This window comes from Apostichopus japonicus, chromosome 17, assembly GCF_037975245.1.
Source record: "Apostichopus japonicus isolate 1M-3 chromosome 17, ASM3797524v1, whole genome shotgun sequence".
NCBI classification, from domain to species: Eukaryota; Metazoa; Echinodermata; class Holothuroidea; order Aspidochirotida; family Stichopodidae; genus Apostichopus; species Apostichopus japonicus.
The window spans coordinates 13,717,054-13,729,600 of NC_092577.1; the positions used below are offsets into that span (position 1 = coordinate 13,717,054).

At 37.7% G+C, this 12,547-nt stretch overlaps 1 protein-coding gene across 1 annotated transcript in view; it reads left to right on the forward strand.

Annotated features, from left to right (window-relative positions):
- The window catches only part of LOC139984635 (von Willebrand factor-like), a 55,621-nt gene that overhangs the window by 14,807 nt on the left and 28,267 nt on the right, over positions 1–12,547 (forward strand). The window contains exons 2-6 of the mRNA XM_071998606.1: positions 1,350–1,399; positions 2,426–2,467; positions 8,634–8,708; positions 9,466–10,008; positions 10,664–10,821. Of these exons, the coding sequence (XP_071854707.1) occupies positions 1,350–1,399; positions 2,426–2,467; positions 8,634–8,708; positions 9,466–10,008; positions 10,664–10,821 (868 nt within the window). The remainder of the gene's footprint in view (positions 1–1,349; positions 1,400–2,425; positions 2,468–8,633; positions 8,709–9,465; positions 10,009–10,663; positions 10,822–12,547) is intronic.

The following is a 12,547-nucleotide window of genomic DNA, read 5'->3' on the forward strand; positions in this document are numbered from 1 at the left end:
TTCGGAAGTTTGCTTTCCGAAAGCAACACACATTGAGACTTTAAGACCATGGGGCACTCGGGGCCAATGGGCCCTGGAGGTCAAGGGGCCTATCTCCGGGACCTTCAAGGTCAAGTGGCCTAGCTCTGTGAACACTTCTCGGCAACACACACATATAACAAGCATATGTTGCCGTAGGGTCCCACATGAGGTTAACAAGCACTAAACCAAACGGTATATTCAGCTCGGAGTTCAGTTAAATATATGCTTTAATAAAGTTTACCTGAAGTTAAACGTTATTAGAAACATATTCACAGTTTCAATTTGTAAAGGACCAACAAATCATACACCCCCCATGCCCCTCCCCTCACTTCCCAAAAGAGGCTATTATAGGCTGGTCTGTATTTCAGATATTGTTTCAAAGTTAGATTAGACTTTTTTTCGATAGCTCAAACGGACGATTTAATTCGGAGTTCAACTGACGGTTGAACTTACTGTATGTTTTACGTTTGATTGACAAGCAAACATAATAAGGTGAATTTAACAACCTTCCCTAGACTTAACGGAAATACGATGTAAAATTAGACAGAAATTTCACAGGGTGTATATATATATTTAAAAAAACAAAGTCTTTGAAATTATTAAATAAATTACAATACTTTGCACAAATGACCAACGCAGAAATCCTTAAAATTGTCTAATATTGTTTGGCATATAGCCTAACACACTTTATTTGAACATTCGCGTGGTTAGTATCTAGTATGAATAGTTATCATTGAATCTATTTTACCCTTTGGCTCTACATACTCGTTGAAAGATAACATACATTGTTCGATGCACTTGACGTTCTAATCACGTTAATTGACCTGTTTACAACATGATAATGTTATCTAACTTATATATGTAATTCAGTTTATGTTTGTCCACTGTTAAAGGCCAGACATGAACAACCTAATCGAATACTTTCAGAAGAGATTCAAGACCAAAAAATAAGCCCAAACGGGATATTTCTTCCTTTTTTTTTCTTTTCCTTCTTTTGGTTAAGCAACGTAGATAGTTTGGTGTGTAATTTCATCAATAATGATTGCGTATGACTCAAATTAAAGTCTGAAACTTTGTTAAGTTATAAAGCAACCGTCCTTGATATGTTTATCACCAAAAAATGAATGAATTTTCAGTGGATAATCGGTATTGCGGGAACCTCACGCTAAATACTGTAAACAGTCATCAGAAAATCAATGTTTAAAAGACATTTTTAAGAGTCATGCATAATTTTAATTAGTTTTTGATCTATCTATTAATTTATTCTTTTGAATAAACATTGATAAATCATTAGCAATATTATTTGTTTTTATTTGCTTTTCTTGCAGCCATCCCTTCTGGTATTACCGAGATGATTCCAGCCACTACACTGGCGGAAGTAAGTCAAAAATTTCATCTTTGTTTCAATACGTTCACAATAAGATACAATATGAAAATAGTCAATTCCAATAGAAGAATTGATTTGGTAGCAAAATCCTGGATTATTTCGGTACAAAACAAACAATAGCCCGTCAGAATATGAGATAAGCATGGGTGACAGAAGGGGCCAAATTCGTCCACAAAAAAAAAATCGCTAAAATTAGAGTTAACCTGTTCAGTTTTGACTATTATTCGTTTAACAGGTTACTTCGTTTGACTGTAATTCGGTTTACCAGTAAACTCTGTGAACCGGTTATAGAAACCTCGATATTTGATTTTCTCCTCACCCCATCCCACATCAGGATATTTACATATAAACATAAAACATACGTATATTATGATATTTAAAGTCCATTAAAATATATGTCTAATCATCTTGGCTTTCTGCCCCTATCCCCGTCCCTTAATTTTGTCTTTGAATTTGCCAACACCAACTAGAAGTAGCGATCGGGCAGGACTTTCGGCCTGGTCAAATTTATTAGAAAATTATTCAATTGCGTCCGTTTGTGAAACAAGTGTCTCAAAACATACGTACATGTTTGGGTTTGTTGTTCCAGTTAGAGGCAATTAACAGACAGAATTTCGAAATTATGAAACATTTTTAAAACACTGGGCTTATACCTCGATGTACGGATTCAATCAGTTACTCTCAGTTTTAAGGAAAATTTTAGGAAACGAGTATATTTCTTACATGTGATATAGTCCAACAAAATCGAACTTGTCTCTAAATGTATGACATATTTCACTTCCTTTAATTATCCTTTTAAATTATATATTCATATTTTAGACTGCTAAATTGAGACAAAATGGATGAAGAAGTCGGGCGCTATGTTTAGACCGATTTGTCACTATTTAATCTCTGCATAAGTCGTAATAATTCCTCAATGGTCTGTATTATATGAAATATGAATCTTGGTTTCGGTTCGGTGAGATCATTTACATCCTAATTATCCTAATTTTGTTATCGCTCATTACGTACACACAGAATCTAAACCTGTGGTTGAAGGCCACAGTCCTTCAACTTCAAGTAAGTAATCAGTGCACGGTTACATTTATACATTACATGATTTCCCAACTGCGATTATCTTTGTTAAAGATGCACGTGTCGATGCTTGACATCAGTTTTCTGTTTTTTTGCTATTGTACTTGACCTAATTGTAAAACAAACTTTTGTCTTTTCTTCATTTCCTGTAGTAGGTGTTGGGTACAAGTATAGGGAGGGTGATATGGGTAGGGTACCAATGGGAGTGGGGTACAGATGGGAGTGGTATTATGGGTGGGGTACCGATGTTACTGGTGGTAGTAGGGGTACGGGTGAGAGTTGTGGTACCGGAGAGAGTGATGGGAGTGGGGTGGGAGCTGTGGTACGGGTGGGAAGGGTCCAGTGTGGTGGGCTTAAACTAACTCATAGGAATAGGTAATAATTTTAGTTATAGGCAAGATGGTAGAAATCTAATGAAGAAGGGTGGATTGGGTAACTCATAGACTTATCGGCAGGGATGGCGAGGGGTGGCGTTTGAGCAACTAATGGATTGGGATTGATGGTAATAGAAGTCATAAACCAGGTGGTAGCAACAACCTTTTGACACTGTCCGACGAGTAACCCATAGACATGGTGGTTACAATTATCGTAGCGTATTTCGGTTTAGTAACAAAAACAGTGTTTTGTGAATAATTTCTGTGTTGATAAAGGGTATAACAAGGAAGAAAATGAGAGTTTGGCTTAACATCCTCTTTAGATAGCCGCATTTTGTGTTTCGATTCTTCTTTTTTGCATGGGTTTTTATTCTATCTTTGAACTTGTATTTGATTTTTTGTTGTCAGCCCACCCCAACCCCTAAGTTAATCGTTAACCCGCTGGTTGGAACTTCAATATTAAATTACTACCACGCTAATAACATTTTTTATTACTCTAAAGCGTCTCTCTGAAATAGCCGGTTGCATTTGTCAGGGCATGATAGGAGTGTTTGAATCTCTAGGATTCGGCTGCTTTTCATTGGTTGTTAGTTATTGTCTATGATAAAACTTGGCTTTAACTTATCAATATGTGTATTGTTTATTCAGCGTTCAATGTATTAGTTAAGTTATGCACATGCATGATAATAGTGTGAACCATTTTTTATTAGATCCATATTACGCGTAATTTACATGTGTGTGGGGCAAGTGGGGGGGGGGGTGGGGGGGTGGTGAGTATGAGATCACCGAGGTTAGCGAGAGCTAGAGCTAGTATTTGTAATTTGTGGTTGGGTTCAAATTTTTAAATGCATAGCCTGATGTTCCCTTGGTTACGTTCAAAGTTATTACAGTGCATTGTCTGATATTACCTTGTTACGTTCAAAGTTATTACAGTGCACCGTCTGTTATTACCTTAGTTACGTTCAAAGTTTTACAGTGCATTGTCTGATATTCCCATGGTTACGTTCAAAGTTATTACAGTGCACTGTCTGATATTACCTTGGTTACGTTCAAAGTTTTACAGTGCATTGTCTGATATTCCCATGGTTACGTTCAAAGTTATTACAGTGCACCGTCTGTTATTACCTTAGTTACGTTCAAAGTTTTACAGTGCATTGTCTGATATTCCCATGCTTACGTTCAAAGTTATTACAGTGCACTGTCTGATATTACCTTGGTTACGTTCAAAGTTTTTACAGTGCATTGTCTGATATTCCCATGGTTACGTTCAAAGTTATTACAGTGCACTGTCTGATATTACCTTGGTTACGTTCAAAGCTATTACAGTGCACTGTCTGATATTACCATGGTTACGTTCAAAGTTATTACAGTGCATAACCTTAGGTTAAAGTTCATAGCATGGTATACCCTACAAATGGACTATTTGACGTGTGTAGGCCTATTGCAATGCAAGTGCAAATGAAGTACAAACAATTCTTGGAAACTAAAGGATCGTGGATCGTAAAAAAAAAATATATTGAAACAATAGCAGAACTTGGATTTGTTAGTAATATATGAGGGTTTGTACGTTATATGAGAAGGTACGATACTATTTCAACTTTCTCCAACGTTATGAAAACATCACACGATATGACATCGTGACCCAAAAGATTTAGTCAGGGAAACTATAGGAAACTATAGGGCGATGCGAGTGTACGCGGTTGAGGTATGGGGTAAGGGGTGGGTGTGGGGGTGAGAGAGGTTCCGTACCCTGCGACCTGAGATGTATCTTCTTACTGTTACGTATACGTCCTTCCCGCTAACTTCATCAATTTTTGGAGTATAAAGCTAATTATACAACATCATCCATCAGTTTAGAATGAAATAATGGGACTAAGGCAACACTGTGCCCTTTTCCCTTTTTTCAGACCGAAACTAGAACTAAATTGTGATGCCTGCCTGCACTATGTCTGTGTCTGCAATATCGCTAAGTCAAAGACTATTTAACGGGGTATATACACAGGAACGCGCCGCAAAGAGCATGAACCGCAAATGCCAAAGTATGCATTGCTTTGGAGTGTAACATGTTTACCTTAAGATAATTCTTAGCTTTGACATTTCATGGCGTTTACTTTATACCAACTATAACCTATTGAAACTCTAAGTCGCGTTTATATATGGGTATATATGTGGGCGGCAAGGCATTACATCTTAATGCGTTGGCGGTTATAACTATAGGTAAGACTTTTTTATGCAGCAACGTTAGCTCTTTAACATTACCCTTTTGCATTATCAGAGCGACCGAAACGACACAAACACACTTGTAAGCCTTAGTTTTAACTTGATGATGATACACCAGATAATAATAATTTTGGCTGCTTTTAATATGATGAAAATAAAAGCAAAATACAAACATGATATTAAACTAAGAGGGCTATTACAGAAATTTAAAGTATATACCGCAAATACAAAATGTTTTCATTATCCTCTTTCAATTCCACTGTTGTTATTGTTGGTATTCACCAAGCCACGTGGCGGAATTAGGCAGTTATGTTACGTTGTATATAGGCGATACTGACGGAGATGAAAACATATATAAGGGAGGGAAGGAGTGGTTTGGAGGGGGGGGGGGGGGTTGAGGGGGAGATATAGCTTGACATAGTGATCGTTGCTACATAATTCTGATTTCATTGGAAATTCTTATTTACGAAATCATTATATCAGTATAAATGGTGAATATTTACATTAGCAAAGTTTAAGTGATTTTTTGTTGCATTATCACATTTTTGATAACACGGTTTCTTTCTTTTAAATGGACAATATTGAAAATGATGGTGATATGTAAAAGTGTAACAAATGAGAGAGTTTTGAGCGCTAGTAATGTTTCTGTAGCTAGCCTATGTCAAGTTTTCAAGAAATTCTTTCGAATAGCTAAGGCGATGAGGACTTCGGCTCTTCTGTCCTGGAATATGTTAATGTTCAACATTTCTTAGAAATTATAATAACTCCGCCCTCCCGCCTCCAACCTCCCCACCCCCCCAAATGCATTTTATGGATGTTAATAACAGAGCTCGCTTAGTTGCTACGTACTGTTGAGTAACCAACCTCTCACCTCCCCTATCCCTCCCTTCCCCTCCGGTACTTAATTAAAGTACAAGAAAATACATGAACTCATGATCATTAGTATATGGTAACTTAAAACAAGTACCGTACATCGAAACAGACATGATATGTCTCCATGCAGGTATGTAGCAATATGATTATGCATGGGTGAAGGAGGGGGGGGGGTGCGTAGGTTGAATTTCAACGGATGGATTTCAGGAGGGCGGAAGCGTCTCTACCGACCCCCCCCCCCCCCACCTCACCCCTTCTCCATTTCATATCATTAGCTGACTTCCTGTAGTGACTTGCTATGAATGTTTATTTTGGATGAATCTTTTAGTGTAAAATTAATTGTGGATTGGTATAGGATTTAAGGAACTTAAGGGTATCTTTTCAAATAAGACGATCGAAACTGATTCAAAAACACTTATAATTTAGGATGTTTACCTTATTTCGATAATTTATATCAGACGGCTCCAGTTAAATTTGAGAAACCTAGAGTAATGTAAATTTCTTTTCCCTTTCTTTCGCATAAGTTGACAAAACTTCCAACAGTTAGAAGTTTTACTGCACAGTTTCAACTGTTGTAATTTTTGTTGGCCAAGATGAAAATTGGGGAGTGAGGGAGTGGGGGGGGGGGGGTGTCGCCTGATGTGTACATCTGTCCCTAAGTATCTTTTAATTCTCTAACAAAAGCAAAATGTATTAGCTGTCTAATACACACGACAAGTTAGTGTACTCTAAAACCAATGTAACAAAATTGTGGTCGTTTTTCGTCCAGCTTTCGTTTTTTTAATTTTACAATTAAGAAATTGCATTGCAAGTAACAATCAATTTGTTTTGCTTTGCTTTGCTCTGCCTGGTTTCTGTTCATCTCTTTCTTTCTTATTTGGGGGAGAGGTGGGGAGAGGTGGGGGAGTAGTGGGTGGAGTGAGGGGGTCCACTGGAAGTATTCTATCTGAGGATTTCCTCTCTTTCCGCGATCTTCTTTTGCCATTCCCATCTTCTGCATCCTTTTTTATTTCCAATTTAGTCTTGGCATACAGTGGAACCTTTTGATTGTAGTACATTACAACACAAGTAGGATTTTACAACTTGTAGCACATGTAGGTATATATATTTTTTTTAAGGAAAAGTCGCCCAGGAAAGAACCTGGGCACGAAAACCAAACTACCAAACGACTGATCCGCTCTCAACCCCAGTCCCCTTGAATCGGGACTGTGACAGTGTGATCATTGCCGGGCATGTGCATCACCATTCCCCTCGAAAGGGAACAGATGCAACACATGATCTACTTTTTAAGAAAAAGTCACCCAGGAAAGAACCTGGGCACGAAAACCAAACTACCAAACGACTGATCCGCTCTCAGCCCCAGTCCCCTTGCATCAACACATGATCTTAGCATTGAAATACCTGACATTCAGATATTTGACAACAACACTTGAGTAACCCTTATTAAGAATATTCGAAGAAATATTACTTTATATCGTGGTGATAATGATATTTCAAAGTGTATTCAAATATAATATGATTTAAGTAGAGAAAACAAACACATTCATTGGATCATTTGTAGGCAAATTTTGTTGAATATAATATATTTTCTGTATAACATGTACTTCTTCACGTAGACTGTATATATATATGCTGTGATTTCAGCCTACTTGAAACCTTCGACTTTAAACGTGTATATTCTTCTAAACCCCTTCAACTGTAGTCTTATATTGATTGCACTGTTTACTTACTGACAGAATGCAAACAAAGAAAGGAACAATTTAAAAATCATTGGTTTATTTTGAACCTATTAAATGCCGGTCGATTCACAGTATGTATATTCATATACTGTACTAAACGAGTGGCGATGTCGATCATTTTTACCTTTGAAACGGTACCTGGGATCCTGTAAGCTATTTATTGTGTGTGAAACACATATGTATATATATATATATATATATAGATTCCAACTATGAATAACTTCAAATAACTGGGTGTACCCGTGAATTACATGTGCATCACACTGGTTTTACTAACTAATACAATCAACTTTTCTCCTTTTGGTCTAAATATCTATTTCTCGATTTTTTCTGTTTTTAATTGATTTTCTTTTACTCTTGCAAAACATTTCTTATTTTTTTTAGCAATATATTTTTTCTTCTAAAAACTTATAGTTTATAGTTTGTTATGTAACGCTTTTCGGTGCCTCATAGAGGTGATACACCGCAGGGCTCCTTTGTGTGTCAAACTATGCTCTCGGCCATCTGTTTCTGACGACAATGCAACGGCAAGGGGAGGCGGCGGGGAGGGGGGGGGGCTGGGGGAGGGGGAGTGGAGGATGGCAGTAGCTTTTACATTTTCATTTCTAGTGGTCAGTGAAGCATTTCAACTTCCAGAGATCATAATATTTACCGAAACCACATATTAAATGCACCCAGGTAAACTTTGCTGTTTTCACAGAAAGGGCTTTTTGTTAGGGTTATATACACAACTGAGGACAAAGGGTGTGGTTATAGGGGGAATTTTAAGGTATAGGGTGAGTCACTTTATGACGTCAGGGTTTTGAAAATGAATCCTACCTCTACATCAATTTCCAATTGAGTTCATTTTGGCTATCAATCAATTTTAAGGTTGGGAAGGTTTTTTTTTTTAATTTATCTTGAGAGGTTCAATATTTAAGATGCATTTCTATTCTCATCCTACAGGAGTTTCTCGCAGTGCTAATAACCCACACAACATTTACAGGAGGCAAGCGGACTTAGAGGTTTCGACAGCTATGCGTGAGTACATACATATGCTATATAAGCGTATACTGTTCGTAGAGGTTTCGACAGCTATTCGTAAGTACATACATATGCTAAGCGTATCAAGTTCCTTTCGACAGCTATGCGTGAGTGCATATATGCTAAGCGTATACTCTTCCTAGAGGTTTCGACAGCTACGCGTGTGTACATACATATGCTAAGCGTTTAATTTTCCTAGAGGTTTCGACAGCAACGCGTGAGTTCATACACATGCTAAGCGTTATATTCCATGTTTTAGACTTAAACTGAAGTTTGTGGGACACGATTTTGTTTTTGGTATACTTGGGAGGCGGGGCGGGGGTGGGCGGGTGACCCTACCTACTTATTCAAAAACATTTTTATTCAGTTGGGGAGTTTTTACATTCCGTTAGGGATGTAACATTTCAGGTATGGTCATTGAAAATGAAGATATTCGGCATAACTAAACCCATTGAGTTAAATTGGGGCAAGTTCTGCCCACTATTGAAATCATGTGCGTGCATGTCACTGTAATGTGTGTACTTTGTATCTCTGAAAACTTATCTTTTAAAGACAAGTTATGACAGAGGTATAGATGGTATTCATCCAAGATAAATAACAATCAACTGTGTAAAAATAACTGATTATTTGTCGTTGCTCTATTTCAATAATTTCTTCACATTTCTTTCATAAATTAAATAATGGTAATATGCACTAAAGAATTTGTTGCTTCTATATATTTATTTTCTTCACTTTTTTTCTTCTACAATAACAGTGTATCCCCATTGTCAGATCTGGTCCCAGAGAAATTATCGCACGTTTGATGGTCTGACGTATATCTCTGACGGGACATGTGAGGTCATACTGATCAAAATAGATGACCTGTTCTCTATCAATACTATTAATGATGTGAATTGTAGCAGGCCGGAAACGGGCGACTGTACCAGAAAAGTTAAATTCGATTTTCTCTTTGAGACCATCGACCCGATCTATCTTCTACCAGAGAGTGAAGGCGGAGGTGCTTTCCGAGCCGGCGAAATGCTTACTTTACCGTTCTATGATAGCACTTTGGGTATTGTGATAATACCAATGAATAATTACATCGTCGTGGAACTAGGACACTACGGACTGAGTCTGTTGTATGATTGTGACAACTATATCAGTATCGTAGCCTTGGATATCTCGTTGATAGAGAATAGCGCGCAGGGTTTATGCGGTAACATCGACGGAGACCCAACAAACGACCTCCAACACCGATATGGTGAAACTACAGAGACGAGTAGCATTACATTCTACACGAACACCTGGATAGTCGGTGGTAAGTAGTTCACTACATTAACTATATATAAATATATATAAACTTCCAGCCTCCACTGGGAATCGAACCCGGGCCTCCCGCGTTATATACGGACACCCTATAACCACTAGGCTATGGAAGCTGATTGGTATGTCCACACACACACTATATATATATATATATATATATATATATATATATATATATATATATATGCATATATATATATATATATATATATATATATATACACACACACACATATATATATATATATATATATGTATATAAATATATATATATATATATATATATATATATATATATATATATATATATATATATATATATTTATCTGGTTTGTGTGTGTGTGTGAAGTCGTTCAATTGTAGATACAATCAATATTCGTCTTTATCGACGGTAGGCAAAACAATGTGGCGCGACTCAAAAGGGGTTCGTAGAAATTTACGGGGGGTCGCAAGATATTTCTGAACATAAAAAACCAAAAAAAAAAAAAAACCCAAAATAAAACATCTGTACAGTTGCCGGAGCTTGCCCATGGAGAATGATTAAGGATTATAACATCAAGTACATGCCCAAATCTAGCTTTCTTGTATTCTTCGCATGGAATCATATCGAGTTAATTTTTGTTCTCCACAAATTTCTCCTCAAATAGAATGCATAGGCGAATCTGACATGCCATTGTGTACGGATATCGTCTCGGGCCTACCACTTTTGCTTGATCCAACTATTGCGGACCGAAAAGCCAGTGCTGAGGCACAGTGTGACTATCTTAAGGACGCTTCAATTTTTGGACCATGCCACAGTATTGAGGTAAATCAAGTTCAAGTTCATCTTTTTTTTTACATTTTATCACTTCCAGTAAGTATCGTAATTTATTCATTTCCTGCTGTTGCAATATTGAGCGTGTATGCGCCGACATCGCTACTATGATGTATATCGAAGAAGTACGCGGCAATGTATTTTACGTAGCAGACGACATGCAACTTTTAGAAGAGTTCAAATTTGCCCGTACTCGCTCACTTTGGTCAGCCTAGCGAGGTAAAGTACACTTGCTCGCGAGCTGAAATGTGCTGTTATGTTCAGTGGAAAAAAACCAGCAACATCGCACATGGCATCACTGATAAGACAAACATGGTATAGGGAGGCATGCAATGCATAGTATGGTTTTGCCGATGAAAGCTATATAAGCGGGCTCTGTTTTGGATTAGAGCCACCTGACTACATCCCTATATTGATGGCCCTGTTTTGGATCACAATGGCGTGATATGCCTGTTTTTAGACAACCTGCAACGAGGCCTATACCACACGTTGACAGCATTGGTATTATACTATAGGCCTAGACTAGTATAAGTTTAGCCGGCGATACCATGACTTGCATCAGAGGCTATAACTTGTGCAAGTGCAAACTCCGTCAACATTGCTCTAAGTTTCTAACGTCAAACAACCAACAAACCGGCACACAGCAGATCGCAAGTTAATGAAATCTGTTTTCGACACATGGCCATCATGTATGCGTTGGTTAACTGATCAGCAAAGTTTATGGGGGTAGACAATGACGTTTATAGCCATAACCTTAGGCTTAGGTACTGCTCAGTTTGTTTACTCAATGTGTTTATATAGTATCATGCCTAACTGTAGGCCCCAAGGCTCAAGTATGGTTATCGCCATCATAGCAGTTAGGCCGCCAGCCTTGTAAGTTATAGTAACTAGTAGTAGTGAACTATGGTCTTAAAATTAGCTGGACTGCCGATTACTAACGTTAGGCCTAGCTAACTTCCCTCAACTGTTTCTATGTGTTTACCTTGTGTAAGTTGTAGCATTGCCACGGTGTTGATAACAATATGATATAACCATCATGCCATTGGCACATGTGTTATATGATCTAGCCTAATAGTACTTTGCAATGTCGAGGAACATTTATGTGGAGGTAGTAAAAGCCTTCCATGTTTTGTACTTCTGTACGAAAGTGCTACTGTAGGCCTACAGTATAGGCCTAATATAGTTAGCATGCATGGGCCACAAACTTCAGAGGCAATCTTGTGATTTTAAAGCTGTGTATGATTCATTTTAGGAGTAAATGTAAACATTGCAAGGTACGCTTATCCACAATTTAATCACCTAGTCAGTCAGGGTTTTCCATCTCACTGTTGTGTAAGGCCGAATGTAAGGAGAGCAAAGAAAACATGTTTTCCTATTTTTCTTGTACTGTCTTAAATTACTTATATACATCACTACATTTACATATATAATTAGGAATCAAGTCAACAATAATAGTAAAGCCCTTAAGTACATTCATTGTAAGACCCCCCAGTATAAGCATTCTTTTTTTCCTCTGCCATTGTTGGTTGGAATAAGCTAAATGATGAGCAGGTGTGCGCGCAGAGCATCGACACATTTAGGTGTGGACTGGCGTGCAGCTAAGTGCTGACTATCTCCCCGTTGCGCTTATGCCCTATGGGTTTCTGCAACGTAAGAAGAAGAAGAAGAAGATTTACTTTATACACATGCTTAGCAAAATGGAAACCTTGTCATCACC